At 42.7% G+C, this 15,457-nt stretch overlaps 1 protein-coding gene across 2 annotated transcripts in view; it reads right to left on the bottom strand.

The window, feature by feature from the left end:
- Nucleotides 1–15,457, bottom strand: part of CDH4 (cadherin 4) — a 701,646-nt gene that overhangs the window by 42,406 nt on the left and 643,783 nt on the right. For both annotated transcript variants that reach the window (XM_030533430.1, XM_030533429.1), the window contains exon 9: nt 5,122–5,307. In XM_030533430.1, coding sequence (XP_030389290.1) covers nt 5,122–5,307 — 186 coding nt within the window. The remainder of the gene's footprint in view (nt 1–5,121; nt 5,308–15,457) is intronic.

The raw sequence follows: 15,457 nt of genomic DNA on the forward strand, positions 1-15,457 counted from the left end.
CCTGCATTTTTGTCCAAGTCTCTTTGCCCTGCCCGTTCCAGTTCTCTCTCCGCACCCCAGCTCCTCATCGGATCTGTCTCCCTTCCCCCCCCCACCCTCTTCTCTCTCAGTCTGAGTCTCCTTGCCCAGCCAGTCCCAATCTTCCACCTCACCCCAACTCCCATTTCCAGATTCTGCCCTCCTGCCCTTGGGCTCCTTGTCCCAATCTGCTTCCCCACCCAGGTCCATCTCTTGTTCCTTCTGCATTTCAAGCAGGTAGCTTCCTCCTCCACATTGCCTGAGCTCATCCGCAGGTTACTGAGAGCACAGGAAAAACAGGCTTCCTGTTCTCAGTTCAGGTATCTGGACCTGATCAGGGCACAGACCATAGCAGCCCAGAGCTGACACTGCAGGGAAAGTCCTGCTCAGTCCCAGGCTGGAGTATGCCCAGTGCAGATGGAATCTGATAGGAATTTAGTTTCAAATAGCCAACAAGTCTATATGCATGTGCAAACTGCAATTTTTCAGAGGTTTATAATGTGGCCAGATTTGGACAGATTTTCATGAGGATGACAAAAAGCACATCCTTGTCAGAAAGGCCAGTCCTCTGTCAAATTTCAAGTCTCTTCTCCAAAGCATGGGGTGCTACAACTATTCAAAAATAAATAAATTAAAAAAAATACAAACAAGAAAATAAATCTCAGCCCACCCACCCCACATTTTTAACATTGGCAAAACAATGTATTTTTCCCAAGCTTTATTCTCAGAAATGGCAGAACTGTTTTGGCTGAAATTTTCCAAAAAAATTTAGCCTGAGGTAGACATCCAGCATGGAAAATTTCAGCCTCTCAGACTTGGCAAAGTTATAAGCAACTGAAAACAAGGTCTTCTAATGGGAGCTCTTGGGCAACCTTAATAATAGATACTGCTACCAGTCCTGCCTATAATATATTTACATTTCTCTTTGTGAGCTAGAATTAACAGCATATGAATATAATAAATGATATTCACATTAGAACTGCCTTTATCCCTGAAGTGCTCTTTTTCCAAAACTGGGTTATGTCCTCAGACATTTATTAGTTAGATTATGAACTTCCACACTTACCTCAAATTTGTGAGAGTGACTCACCCTCACCCATTTGGTTAAACAGCATTCAGTTCTTCTCTAGTCCAGTGAAACATACAACAACCCTGGTTTGTGGTCGCACCCATGAAACCACAGGCAGAATTAAGCCAAGCATATATTCTTTAACTCTCTATGACACTTATGATACCCAGGCCCAAATGTCCCAAAGCACAAGCAATTTATTTGCACCTCATGAAGCATGAGGTTTAATTCCCATCCAAAATTTGATTAATCACTAATTAGGATTTTTCTGGGTATTTTTGCTCTCCATATACATGTCCAGTCCCCCTCTGAATCTTGCTTGTCTCTGCTCCCACTGAAGTCAATAGGAGATTTTTCTTTAGCTTGTGTGGTTGCAGGCCTTTAGTGATCAAAAAAACCTTCTTTTGTCAGTGGTAGGGCTCTTACTTCTGATTGAAAGTTGTAAACCTCTCTGTTCTGTGGCTTTTCCAACCTACTGACAAGTTGGAATACAAAGCCAGGCAATCAGATTGCAAGATGGCCTATTATTAAGTCACTAGCAAGCGGGGTGTATTCAGGGGAGGGGGTGGAATGGGACAGGAAGAGGCAGGACAGGGGCAGAGTGGGGGCAGGAAGAGGCAGAGTGGGGTCGGGCAGTGGGGGGGAAGGGGTGGATTGGGGGCAGAGACTGGAGCCGAGTCAGGATCGAGCACCCCCAGGGAAATCAGAAAGTCAGTGCCTGTAATTAGTCCTGTTGAGTTCAAGGGGACACATATGTTCTAAACTAGTCACCATTGTGAGTATAAGGTTCACTGTCTGGCTCTATTTGTTATTCTCTTGTTTAAAAAGTTTCACTGGTTCAACCAGGGAGTAGAAAGAATGTAATGTGACCTAGGTGACCACTCAGATGCTGTAGGATGTAACATGTAGAATGTATATTTTGGGTGTGGCGACATGCAAAAAGATGCCTGCTTGTCTATCAAGGAAGGAGACAGCTAGATAAAAAGATGAGCCAGCAATCACGTAAACAACTGTGTTAACGAACTAATCTTAGTTCTAGGCAGAAAAAAGTGTTTATACAATATATAACAAACAGCTTTGTAACAGCATATGTAAGGCAAGCACCTGAATATGGGGGCACACTTGCATTTAACCCCATGCTGTGCCCTGTTTTGGTGGACTGATCACTCAATGAAGCAGCGAATCAATGACATATTTCTTCAGCCCAAGCGTCTGTCTGTGAGCCTGTGCCTTTGGGTGGGAAAGGACTGGCCATCACAAGCAGTGATCACTGAGGGGTCTGAGGTCAGTTTGTACTCAGTACCCCAACAATAAAACATTTTGTCTTAACTGAAAATGCTCAACAGTTTTCAAAGAAGAAGGTGAAATCCAGAGTCTTTCCTTCCCCACCAAGAACACTCAGAGGCAGTTTTCTCTCACACCCTCCTGGTGAAGAGCACTGAGAAAGTCTCCCAGTTTGATAAGAGTGAGAAACTTAGGATGTACGAAGGAGCAGGTGAGGTTATCTACTAAAGACATTCTATATAATTCCAGGCTTTGAGCTCAGTGTGACACAATAGGATTTTTGGTGTGATTTGTTGCATTGTGATCACTATTGGTTACATAGCAATGGAGAATCAGCATTGGCATCAATGGCATCTTGACAAATCTGTCCTACTTTTTGCCTGCAGTTTCTGAATAAGGGATGGTTCATTATGCAAAAGTCCTGGTGTAGCAAGGATGATCATGTAAATCCCCTGGTTTTCACTTTGATGTAGCTCTAAAACTACAGTCATGACACTTTATGCTTTATTAGGAATAAAGGGCTTTTTCCTTTTAGTGAAAATGTTATGAGTGTTGGCATTTCTACTTCAGATCAGCTGCCGAGGTGGAAAAAAGTTAAATTGTTTCATTTTGCCATGTTGAGTTTTTGTTCTTCAAGCAGAATACCCCCTCTCCCTCTCTAAACCAACCAAATCTGAAAAGGTATTTTGATGTTGCAGGAGATAAGGCTGTCAGTCATCGTTAGAGAGCAATAAAAGTGCTAAATAAAAAGACCTGCTGAAATACCATCTAGCAAGTAACATAACGCTTCCTTTAAAGTTTCAGCAAAGTGGCATTTGCAGACACAAACACACAGCCTAAGGGGCAAAGAACAGGACAAGCTCACACATTCCTACCACAGTAATCTGAATGGCATTTCACTGATGTCATTTTTCCTAATAGTCGAAGTGTCTGTATTAAGAATGATTGCAATTTGTTAGCTACGAGGGAGTGTTTTTTCACCCACAGAGTCATTCTTTAATTGTGCAGCTCTTTACACTTTAGTGCTGCTGCTACACTGTATTTATTAAAACTTTTTTGTTAAGAGAAGGTCACACTTTTCAAAAGGTAGAGGCTTTGTTCTTGACAACATAAATAAATCTTTTCAGGTGCAGCACATGGCACATGTAGGGCAAGTTCCTTCAGATCACAGCAGCCTATTCATGCTTCTTTCACTTTCTTGAGAATCAGTGGGAACATCCGTAGGAATCTTATCTACTAACTGATTCACTGAATGTTGAATGAATGTAGCTGTGTTCTGACTGCATTTAATATCTGCAGAGGCATTCACTCCCTGGGGTCAGGGCTGGCTTTAGGAAGTGCGGGGCCCAATTCGAACAGTTTCGACGGGGCCCCGACAGGGATGACTAAAAAAAAAACCAAACCAAAACAACAACAAAAAACACCTGTAAAAAAACACGTGGGGCTTGTATTCACCGGGCTGTGCTCTGAGTCTTCGGCGGCGGGTCCTTCACTCGCTCCAGGTCTTTGGTGGCACTGAAGGATCCGCCGCCGAAGTACCACCGAAGACACAGAGCAAGCGAAGGACCCGCCGCCGAAGTGCCGCTGGAAACCCGAAGCACCGCCAGGTGAGTAAAAATTAAAAAGGCGCCTCTAGCCAGGGAAGGGATTCTCACCTGGTGTGGGGCCCTCTTAGGAGCGGGGCCTGATTCGGGGGAATTGGTGGAATTGGCTTAAAGCCGGCCCTGCCTGGGGTTGCTGGTCTTATGCAAGTGAATGTGAAGCAAGCCCTCAAATGAAGACTGAACTCGTGCTCTTTGGAGGGGTAGGGGATGAAGGGAAATGAAATTTGATACTTATTCCAAAAACTCTTCAGGTTCCAGGTTCCAAGCTGTAGCATTTAGGAGATTGTAGAAACTGGATGACAGTGGATGAGGCAGAGCTCTGAACTCCACATTGTTCACTTCCTACTTCTGCAGCAATATTGAAAGCAACAAGCTGTAGGTTAAGAATATCCAGGGACCTGTTTCTCAAGGAGTCTTTGGGCCAGATCCTCAGCTGGTATAAATGTGAATAAAGCCATTGATGTCAATGCAGCTGCTCTGAGTTACACCAGCTGCATATCTGGCCCACAAAGTGTATTGATGGTTTGGTATCAGTAAAGCAATAGCTCCCAAACTTTTCAGGCAACTCTATTAAACTAAAACCTTCCCTGCACCAGCTACAGACAACTTTGTCCCTGTTCCTCTTTGCCACCAGCAACCTCATCCCTCCTTGTGAAAACAATCCTGCTTCCCTCCCTGCTTTCATAAGATATCAGGTGTCCAGGTTTTGTGCTGCTGCCCATCTCACATGCAGATGGGTATGCTCCAACCCTCGATGCAGTGTGGTGCGCTCCAAATCCTAGAATATGTCAGACTGGCCAAGGCTACAGAGTACAATCTCCACTATAGTTTGGAGCCAGAAAATGGTAAGATAAACAGGAGTAGTACCTTGAAGTGCAGCTCAGAGACTGGGTCATGTGAGTGTTTGTGAGGGCTTATGGTGGTGCAGTCAAAGAATGAGAGGGTGGTGAACCAAAAATTAGTGGTTTGTAGTACAGTATGCATGTCACATGCTACAGAGAGAGATAGCAGATGGAGGTTCAAGCACTGACATTCCCAGGCAAAGAAGACATGAAATAATGGCAGACTTCTGGGAATCCTCCTGGGAGTAATAATTTAGAGGGTCACAAAGACTGACTCGATTTGGCGCCCACTGAAGTCACCTACCTTCACCACAGTTACCATGCCTTCATTGGTAACTGGATCCGTCCGAATGGTGAAATGACCTGAAGGATCTCCACTGATGATGCGGTACACGGCATTCCAGTTAGGGGAGTGAGGCTGGTCCCGGTCCATCACAGTCAAATTTGCAACCACAACTTCCACTCTGTTCTCAGGAACCTCCCCGGAATACTGTAGTTAAAAGACAGGAACTGTTATGAAGAGTTCTTAAGGATTGCAGGGCTAAATCCCCAGCTGGCTTAAATTAGCATAGCATCCTATGTTGATTTACATCAGCTGAGGAACTGGACCTCAGTGTTGAGAGACGGTACTTGTAGTAAAATAAAAGTTAAAAGTATTTTCAGTTACTAAACCTGCCCCTGAGTCCCGTTGGCACTTGTGGCTTTACAATTCCATGTTCTTTTCTTTAAACGTTTTTCCCCACCCTGTCGCTGTCTGAAAGACCTACACAAACAAATGCGTGAAACTGACTAACTAGCCAAGAGAAACAGCCAAAACGTTGTCAGATGTGCAAAGTAAGCAAATTGGGGGGAAAAAAGAGATTTCCCCCCCTTAGTAATCGTGTTCAGTTATAGTAATCAGAGCTGTTAATTGTGACAATAGGAGATGAAAAATGTCAGATCAAAGTGATTTTTTAAAAAATTTGACTGTGTACCTTTAATGTAAAACAGGGGTAGGCAACCTATGGCACGTGTGCCAAAGGCAGCACGCAAGCTGATTTTCAGCGGCACTCACACTGCCCGGGTTGTGACCACCGGTCCGGGCGAATCTGCATTTTAATTTAATTTTAAATGAAGCTTCTTAAACATTTTAAAAACCTTATTTACTTTACATAAAACAATAGTTTAGTTATATATTATAGACTTATAGAAAGAGACCTTTTAAAAATGTTAAATATATTACTGGCACCTGAAACTTTAAATTAGAGTGAATAAATGAAGACTCGGCACACCACTTCTGAAAGGCTGCCGACCTCTGATGTAAAACATTTTCAGTACTCAGGTTTCAAATGATACAATCTTATAGCTTGATTTTATCTAATTTTTCTTCTTTCTGCTTTTGATTTGATTTTACCTACTATTTTTCTAGTGATTTTTTGCATCAGCCTTTCCTATAGGTTAATTCTATTATTCGTTTTCATGAACCACATCCTGTTTATGCATATTCTGATGCATTATCTGCCTTCCTCTCAATTTTCTGCTTTCAAAAACTTGATTTATCATATATCTGGTCAAGGACCCTTGATAGTTCGTATTTCCTCCTTTTGGGTCCAAAAGCTCTTAGACACCTAAACGATGCCCAGCAGACTGAAGCTTCTGTTGACAACAATTGCGAATCAACACTTAGATGGGCATACAGCAAATTAAACACTGGCCAAACAATGGAGCTGCTGGCCCCAGTTCTGAAATTGAAACTCAGGCCCCAACTGTGGGCTCAGAACACTTTTGAAAATCTGGCCCTTTATATGTATTTATGCAGAAGTATGCTAATTACAACAACTAATTATTTTGTTATTCAGCTGAAGATTCCCTTTAAAGTAATATTGTTCTAGTATGACACCATTCAACATTTTTGTTTATATATACTTGCCACCAATATATAACATTTCACACCTGACAGCAAAAAGTTTTAATTTGCCATATGCCAATCTAAATGTAGTTTTGCCCTTTAGTGATATCTTTAATGGCATTTTGCTTTCTTTTCACTTATGCCCCTGTCCTAAATAAGTTTTCATTAGCAAATACAGATGGTATTTTTGCCTACGTCCATTAGGTAGTGAAGCAAAACAGTGGGGTGCCACTTATTAATTCTAGTTCCAAACTATATCATTGCTCCTCTACTTCTCTTTGTTTCCCACTATGTAGCCAAGTCTTTATGTATTCTCATGCCCATTTTGGAATCTCTGCAGCGTTCAGTTTTAGCAGGGGAATATATGGAAATTTATCAAAAGCCTTTTGAAAAATCCATTAGATCATGTCATCTGCACACTTCTATTATCAGTCTTGTCTGAAACCTGCTCAAAAGAACTCGAGGAGATTAGTTAGGCAGGAGCGTCTCTTGCTAAATCCCTAATGGTTATATCCCATTGAATTAGATTAATGTTGTACTGCATGCCAGTGATGATAAGTTGATGGCTCTTTGGTTTGCTTGGGCAGTTGACTGCACTGTGTTAAGATCAAGGTATCATATTTGCTGTAATTCCAAGGGAACTAAGCATGTTAAATTGAGTAATATACATATCCCAGGTCACTGCCAATTCCTGTCTTGAGCCCATGTGAGTCTCATGAATTAAGAGAAATTAAAAGATTTAATCTATCCTATCGCTCAAATCTTAAAGCCCTCGGCCAACTTTTATTTACTCAGGCTAAACTCCCATTGCCTTTAGAAAGAGTTTGCTTGCGTAAAGACTGTACAAGAAATAACTGTGGACTTCAGAATTTGGTCCGCTATTCATTTAACTCTTCGTGGGAGCAAGTAGGATGAACTCATTCAGAACAAATCATTGATAGAACTTTTTGCTATAACAGTGGACCAAATCCTGCAAGATACTGCACATCCTTTACTCCCAGTGGGCTACATCCTGTAAGAGGCTGAGCCTTTGTGCCATCCACTGAAGTCAGTCCTTTACGGAAAAATCCTATGGAAGTTAATAGGGATGAAATCGATAGAATTTTATAGAAATAACTCTAAAAGCCTTTAGACTTTGAGAGGGAACAATATTCTCTCTCAGGGTTATTTCAATCCATCAGATATAATTCTCTAGGACGTGTTTTAAAAGAAGCCTCCAGGAAGGTTATCATTTTCTGTGAGACTTTTCCATAAGGGTGAGAGTCACAATGCTCAGCAAGTACTAAGTGTCTTTCAGGATTTGGTCCATTCAGGTCATTGGGAGTTGACGGCATTTGAGGAAGTAATCAACCCTTTACAAGATCCAGGGGTTTCCGTGGAAATTGGTCATTATGCATACAGGGCCAGACCAGCATTATGCATACAGAGCCAGATTAGAGTAGGTGCACTGAAGTCAATGGAGCTATATCAACTTACACCAGGTGAGGAATGAATCCTGAAAGATACTTAACACTTTGAAGTCTACATCAATTTTTTATCAGCTGTGGCTCAGTACTCATTGTAACCCATTGCCTCAGCTCTCTGATCTATCTGACACTCTTCCATTGTTTATGTAAGTATGTGCTGTAACATGCCCATGATTCTGTTTGCCTTTAATAAAATTAAGTAATGAAATTAAATGACATCTGGTACTGGACGGATGGGAGTTTGGAGATGCTCAAACATATTTTACGTGATTTCCTCCCTTTCCTGAAGTAACAGAGAATGATGAGCAGTGCGATATTTTACTGTGCTTTCCTCAGGCCTAGTAAGTTTTCTTTAACGAAGAGTGCGAGGGATTTTCAAACAGCGAGAGGAGTATCTCTGCTCCAACACTGTAAAATAGTGAGGGGTCCAGAGAGAAGTGCTGGAATAAACAACAAAAACAACTCAGTGGTGCCTGCCCTATACTTGCTGCTTTATCGTGAGTGTGATTTTTATAATGTCAGGTAAAAGGAGTACAATAATTAGCAGACAAATGTTTTCGGAAAACAGACACCCTAGTCCAGCTTGTCCCATGATCTCCATCATCCAGTGTGCTCTGCACGGACTCCACCTGACACACATGGGAGTCAACAGAGCTCATCCATCTTGAAAGCACTTGCAAGATCAGGCCCTAAATGCACTCATCAGTGTCATTTTATGACTCTAGGCAAAATGAGGCAACTCAGACTTATCCACGATGGGAAAGTTACAGAGAACCTGTTATTTAACCTATGAAGGGAATTGGTTTTTCTTAGCAACAAAACTTTAGTCTCCTCTTCCAGGCTAGTTTCCACAAGCAGTTGCCTCCCTCTAAGGACTACAGCCCAAATGAGAATAGAGACAGGACATTCTAATGTAATGTGAATCAACAGTGTGCATGAGAACAGTCTCTGCAACACCAATGTGTTCACAGTGGATCCATGTAATTGGAGACTGCTCCCACCCCTTTCCTAGTGTTCTAATTGATACATTTTTCAGAAGAACACCACCAGAAAGAACTATACTACAAACAAAACAGAAAAGGAGATTTCTCAATGAGGAATCAAAATTTCAGTCAGAAGGATGCTTGTGGGAATCAAAACAGGCCCTCTTTCCCAGTGGCCACTGCTGAAATCCAAAAGTGCCTGCTGCTTCTTGTTCTGGGGTTTGCATCATCTCTGTTTGCAGGTATGAGGATGAGGTAAGACTATTTTTGAGCTGAGTTGATTGTTATGAAACAGCTGTTCAAAACTTTCATTATAGAACCTCAAACCACATGGAACACACCTACATTTTAGATGTAAGGACAAACTTGATGCCCAGCTTAGGTGTGTTGAAAGCTAAAGTTTGGGAGCCTTTCAAATGAACCCACGTACAGTTTTCATTGACACTGGACTCATTTACGATTTTAACATGGAACCAGGTTGAAACACATCTGTTTTGACTGAGGTTGACTTTAAGACTGTTTATGCTTGAAATTCAAGAGGTGCAAACCCATATGAACTGAAATAAAAGAAAAAGATGCACGTGGCCTCTTACAGTGCAAAACTGTAGAGCTTCACCCGGCTCTTCAACAAGCATCACGTCTGAGAGAAATCTCGTGTCAGTTATGAGCAGGCATCACACAGGAATAATATATCATCTAAAATATTCACTGCTTAAGATATTTCATCATCATCTACATCTTCACTTTATCCTAATATTGTAACATTTACTTGTATTCATCTGTAATTTATTTTGCTTCATTTTCTATTGCTGCATTATGAAGCTTTTCATGTTAGTCCTTTTTTAAATCTCTCTCTCGCTAGTTATTTTGCAATTGATTGTTATTCAGTCTGAATGGACATTATGAGATAAATAATTGCACTGCCAATTTACCATGATTTCTTAAACCTGCCCTATTCATCTGAAGTTATGTAGGTTCCATTTTTGTTTTCATATTGGTATGACTGTGAAAGGTTCTCGCACTGGCCTCTAGAGTTGGCCTGGCTGAAGTCATATGGTGCTGGAAAGGTAATAATTCATTTTGATTTCCAGGCTGCATGAAATTATACTGAAGTCATTTAACCCTGAAGTTTATTTTTGTCTTGCTCAGTACTTGACAGCACATATGTACAAGCATCACTCAAAGGAGGAAAGGGAAAGAAGCTGGGGAATGATAAGTTCACACAATGACTTTATGACTTTGCAGAATCTCCTAAGTCTAGTCTGAACTGTAGAGCCAAGCACAGCAGGGCTGCCCAGAGGGGGGGCAAGTGGGGCAATTTGCCCCAGGCCCTGGGCCCCACAAGTGCCCCCATGAGAGTTTTTTGGTGCCCCTGGAGTGGGGTCCTTCACTAGCTCCGGGGGCCCCGGAAAACTCTCGTGGGGTCCGGGTCCCCAGAGCTTCTTCCGCTCCGTGTCTTTGGCAGCGAGTTCCGGGGTGGAAGGACCCCCCGCCACTGAAGTGCCCCAAAGACCCGCAGCGGGGGTCCTTCCACCCAGGGATCCGCCGCCGAAGTGTCATGTCTTCGGTGGCAATTTGGCGGTGGGGGGACTCCGCTGCTGAAGACCGCAGGCCCCTGAATTCTCTGGGCAGCCCTGAAGCACAGTGGAATAAAACCAAGCCGCTCCTTGCAGCCACTCCCAGGCCTGGTCTACACTACGCGTTTAAACTGATTTAGCAGTGTTAAACCGATTTAACGCTGTACCCGTCCACACTACGAGGCCCTTTATATCGATATAAAGGGCTCTTTAAATCAGTTTCTGTACTCCTCCCCGATGAGAGGAGTAGCGCTAAAATCGGTATTACCATATCAGATTAGGGTTAGTGTGGCCGCAAATCGATGGTATTGGCCTCTGGGTGGTATCCCACAGTGCACCACTGTGACCACTCTGGACAGCAATATCAACTCGGATGCAGTGGCCAGGTAAACAGGAAAAGCCCTGCAAAATTTTGATTTTCATTTCCTGTTTGCCCAGCGTGGAGCTCTGATCAGCGCGGGTGGCAATGCAGTCCCAAATCCAAAAAGAGCTCCAGCATGGACCGTACGGGAGATACTGGATCTGATCCCTGTATGAGGAAACAAATCTGTTCTATCAGAGCTCCGTTACAGAAGATGAAATGCCAAAGCGTTTGAAAAAAAAATCTACAGGCTATACAGTGCTGCGTGACAAGCGTAACGGGAAGCCGGAGACTCAAATGGACGCTCATGGAGGGAGGGAGGGGATACTGAGGACTCCAGCTATCCCACAGTCCCCAGCAGTCTCCGAAAAGTATTTGCATTCTTGGCTGAGCTCCCAATGCCTGTAGGTTCAAACACATTGTCCAGTGTGGTTCAGGGTATAGCTTGTCAATTTACTCCCTTCCCCCACCACATGAAAGAAAAGGGAAAGAAATCGTTTCTTGATTTTTTCAATGTCACCCTATGTCTACTGAATGCTGGTGGTAGACGTGATGCTGCAGCAGTGATGAGCAGTATCCGCTCTTCTCCCCTCCCCGGTGGCAGACTGTACAATATGATTGCTATCTGTCATCATCATCAGCCCGTGCTTGATAACTGCTGAATACCCCTGGCTGGCCTCAGGGGCGCCTGGGTAAAAATAGGAATGATTCCTGGTCATTCCCAGTAGATGGGACAGAACGGCTGGTAACCATCCTCATCATAGCAACTGGGGGCTGAGCTCCATCAGCCCCCTACCTTTCCTGTGTAAAGAAAAGATTCTGCACTGCCTGGACTATCGTAGCAGCGGCATGCTGGGCTCCTCTCCCCCGCACTGCCTAATGTCCTGCCTGGACTGTCATAGCACTGGGAGGCTGCCTCCTCCTCATTTTATCTCACTAACAAGTCACTGTTTGTTATTCCTGCATTCTTTATAACTTCATGACACAAATGGAGGGGACACTGCCACAGTAGCCCATGAAGGTTGGGGGAGGAGGGAAGCAACAGTTGGGGTTGTTGCAGGGGCACCCCCCATGAATGGCATGTAGCTCATCATTTCTGTGGGATCTGACACTGAGTGGCTGTGCTCTCTGGTTCTCTGATTCACTGGTTCTCTAGTACACTTGCCCCATATTCTAGGCAGGACTGACTCTATTTTTAGAAACCATAGAGGAGGGATTGACTCGGGGAGTCATTCTCAGTTTTGCTTTTGTGGCCCCAGCCGATCTCAGCCAGGGGCACCCATGATAGCAGTAGACAGCACAGAAAGACAGATAACCATCATCTCATTGCCAAATTACACTGGCAGCAGACGGTACAGAATGACTGGGAACCGTCTCTGCTATCATGTAAAAGCAAATGAATGCTGCTGTGTAGCACTGGAGTATCGCCTCTGTCCACAGCATCCAGTACACATACGGTGACTGTAAAAAAAAAAAGCTGAACGGGCTCCATAGTTGCCGTGCTATGGTGTCTGCCAGGGCAACCCAGGGAAAAAGGCCGTGAAATGATTGTCTGCCGTTGCTTTCCTGGAGGAAGGAATGACTGATGACATTTACCCAGAACCACTCGCGACAATGATTTTTGCCCCATCAGCCACTGGGCTCTCAACCCAGAATTCTAAGGGGCGGGGGAGAGAGACTGCGGGAACTATGGGATAGCTACGTAATACCTACCCACAGTGCAACGCTCCGGAAATCGACGCTAGCCTCGGACCATGGACGCACACCGCCGAATTAATGTGCTTAGCGTGGCCGTGTGCACTCGACTTTACACAATCTGTTTTATAAAACCGGTTTATGTAAAATCGGAATTATCCCGTAGTGTAGATGTACCCCCAGTGTTTGCTGATGTGAGATAGCTGAATAGAGAGAAAAATTATTCAGGTTCATTTTGGTGACTGCTACAGGAAATTTCATTTCTTCCATGTTAGCCCCTCTTTCTCTTTGCCTTTCATGAAGGTTTGCTATCACAAAGACTTGCTCATACGAATATTAGTAAAAAAGTGAATTTCTGATCTCTAATCATAATTACAACACAGGATTAGTTGTGGGTAGAAGCAGTTTAGACGGGTTAGGCTATCCACACAGAAACAATGCCCTGCCAGGTAAGTGAGCAACCATACACCCTGAATATCGAATCACGCATACCTAATACCCACAGGAACGCTCGTAGGGAACAGTTTATGATCACTCCAGAAGTTGAAATTTGTTTCCACAAAATTTTTAGCAAAGAATTTTGAATATTAAATAAATTGATAAAAATTGCAGTTTGCTGGCAATTTGTATAAAGGAAAAAGGGTTAGATTATCCTATACATCATTAACTGAGAGTTCTTTGCCCAGCTTCAGCATTGAAACAAGCAAATGCCATAGTAATTGACTGCTCCTATGCCATGTTTATACGCCTGCATTTTTACTGTTAGGATTAAATACGTCTTCTACATCTCAGAAAAGCCCAGAGAAGTAAAACAACTCCAGATTGTACTCTTTATCTGACAACTGGATAGTTAGATCAATAATCCTCTATTTTTTTCTCTCTATTTCTACTACCAGTAATTTTGCTTCTCTTCCTAGCAGCCTAATTGCTGTTTTCTTAAGCCTTGCCATCAGTTCTCTGACCTTTAATTGTCAATATAATTTGCTGCATGGATGACTGCACTAGGTTCACAAGTTATCCTATCTAATCTGGTCTCTATGCAGACTGGAATCTCAATTTCTGCGCCAGTGTAAATCTGGAGCAACTCTCAAAATGGTTTCAGAATTGTTACTCTAAATTTATACTGGTGCAGCCAGAATCAGAATCTGGCCCTAAATCTCCAAATTTTGAGTAAGATGATCAAGTCATGTAAATAATGCAAATCATATTTTTTTGTGTAAACTGGGCAGATCTTGCAATTTTAAAATGTTAATCAGATTTTATTAAAGGACTTCTCAGTGGCATATGTTCTCTTTCTAACACTGATTCTGTTCCCTATCTCCACAGCCCTTCTCCTGCAGAGTGGTCCACTGAATACCTCCTGTCTACCCTATCATCACGTGACCAATAAGCAAACATCCTTTCCTTTAAGTGTTCATTCTTATAGTCTCTCTCGCGCAAACACACACTGCACTACACTTCTGTGTGTATTCACTTGGATCAATTCAGTATTCATTTCATGGGTACATATGACACATCAGACTAGTTATATGCCATGTGGCAAATACCTTCCAATGCATAATCTGCAAAAGTCCAATACCATTCTTGCCAACTTGTAGTTTTGCTCCATTGGCCCAGCTGTCACATATCCCATTATGAAATGAATTACTTGGGCTGGATAAATTTGCTCTCCACACGTTCTTTAATGATCTGCAGGAGTCAGCCTTGTTTTAATGATGTTCAGGAACATGGATTTGGTAGCTCACCAACTATTAAAGGCTGATCTGGAAGTGCTAGCTTTATCTTCACCATTTGGTGCTATTAAAATGCCTATCTGACTGAAAAGCTCTGAAACCTGTGAGTGAGGTTCTAAGGTCTATTAACAGTGTTATGTATGCATGCTACCATCCTGTTTATTTACAAATGTGTCTTGATTTAGGGCTTATAAAGAGAACAGTGAGTGACAGAATTTAAAGAGGAAAAAAAAGCCTAGGGAAAAAGCAAACTAGTCAGAGATTGGTTCATTTATTTACTTACAGATGTTTAGGGCATCTTTTCTATTTCTTTCACTCAGTGGGCTTGCTGGCAGGATTCCACTAGTATGTCAATATGCCTAGCACCAATAGGCTAAGCATGTCTTCCAGCTGTTCAGGTCCATTCCCTGACCCTGTCTGATGCAACTAGGACTGTGGGATGACTTTGTTTTCCGAGTACAGCACCCTTCAGTTTCTAAGACCCACTCCTTGACTGTGTGCAGAGGCAGCAACCATTTTGATCTCAGACTTGCTGAGAGCTGTTGACTTCACTGTTGTTCTTTGCCAGTGTTGCTTTCCTTAATCTCAAGTAACAACTACATTTAACTGAAACAACATGGTTTGCTCTTTGGATAAGGAATCATAAGTTCAAACGAAGAACTTGGAAAGAAGAAAATGTGCACTTGGGAATGGCACATCCTATTCTCCTTGCTCTGAACACTAGAAATGGAACTTCTTTAATCTCAGACTCTTACATTCAAGAAGGCCAAGCTTGGATCCAGCTTTAACCTTGCATCAATGACTCCCAGAGTAGTCGTCAAGGATTCACAGACAAGAGGACAGAATGGTGGAAGGCTTTTTTTTTTTTTTAAAAGCTTTGCATTTCTCATAACAAAAGTTATTTTTTTCATCCTTAAGATGTTACATTCTTTTTACA

The sequence above is a fragment of the Gopherus evgoodei genome, chromosome 14 (assembly GCF_007399415.2).
Source record: "Gopherus evgoodei ecotype Sinaloan lineage chromosome 14, rGopEvg1_v1.p, whole genome shotgun sequence".
NCBI classification, from domain to species: domain Eukaryota; kingdom Metazoa; phylum Chordata; order Testudines; family Testudinidae; genus Gopherus; species Gopherus evgoodei.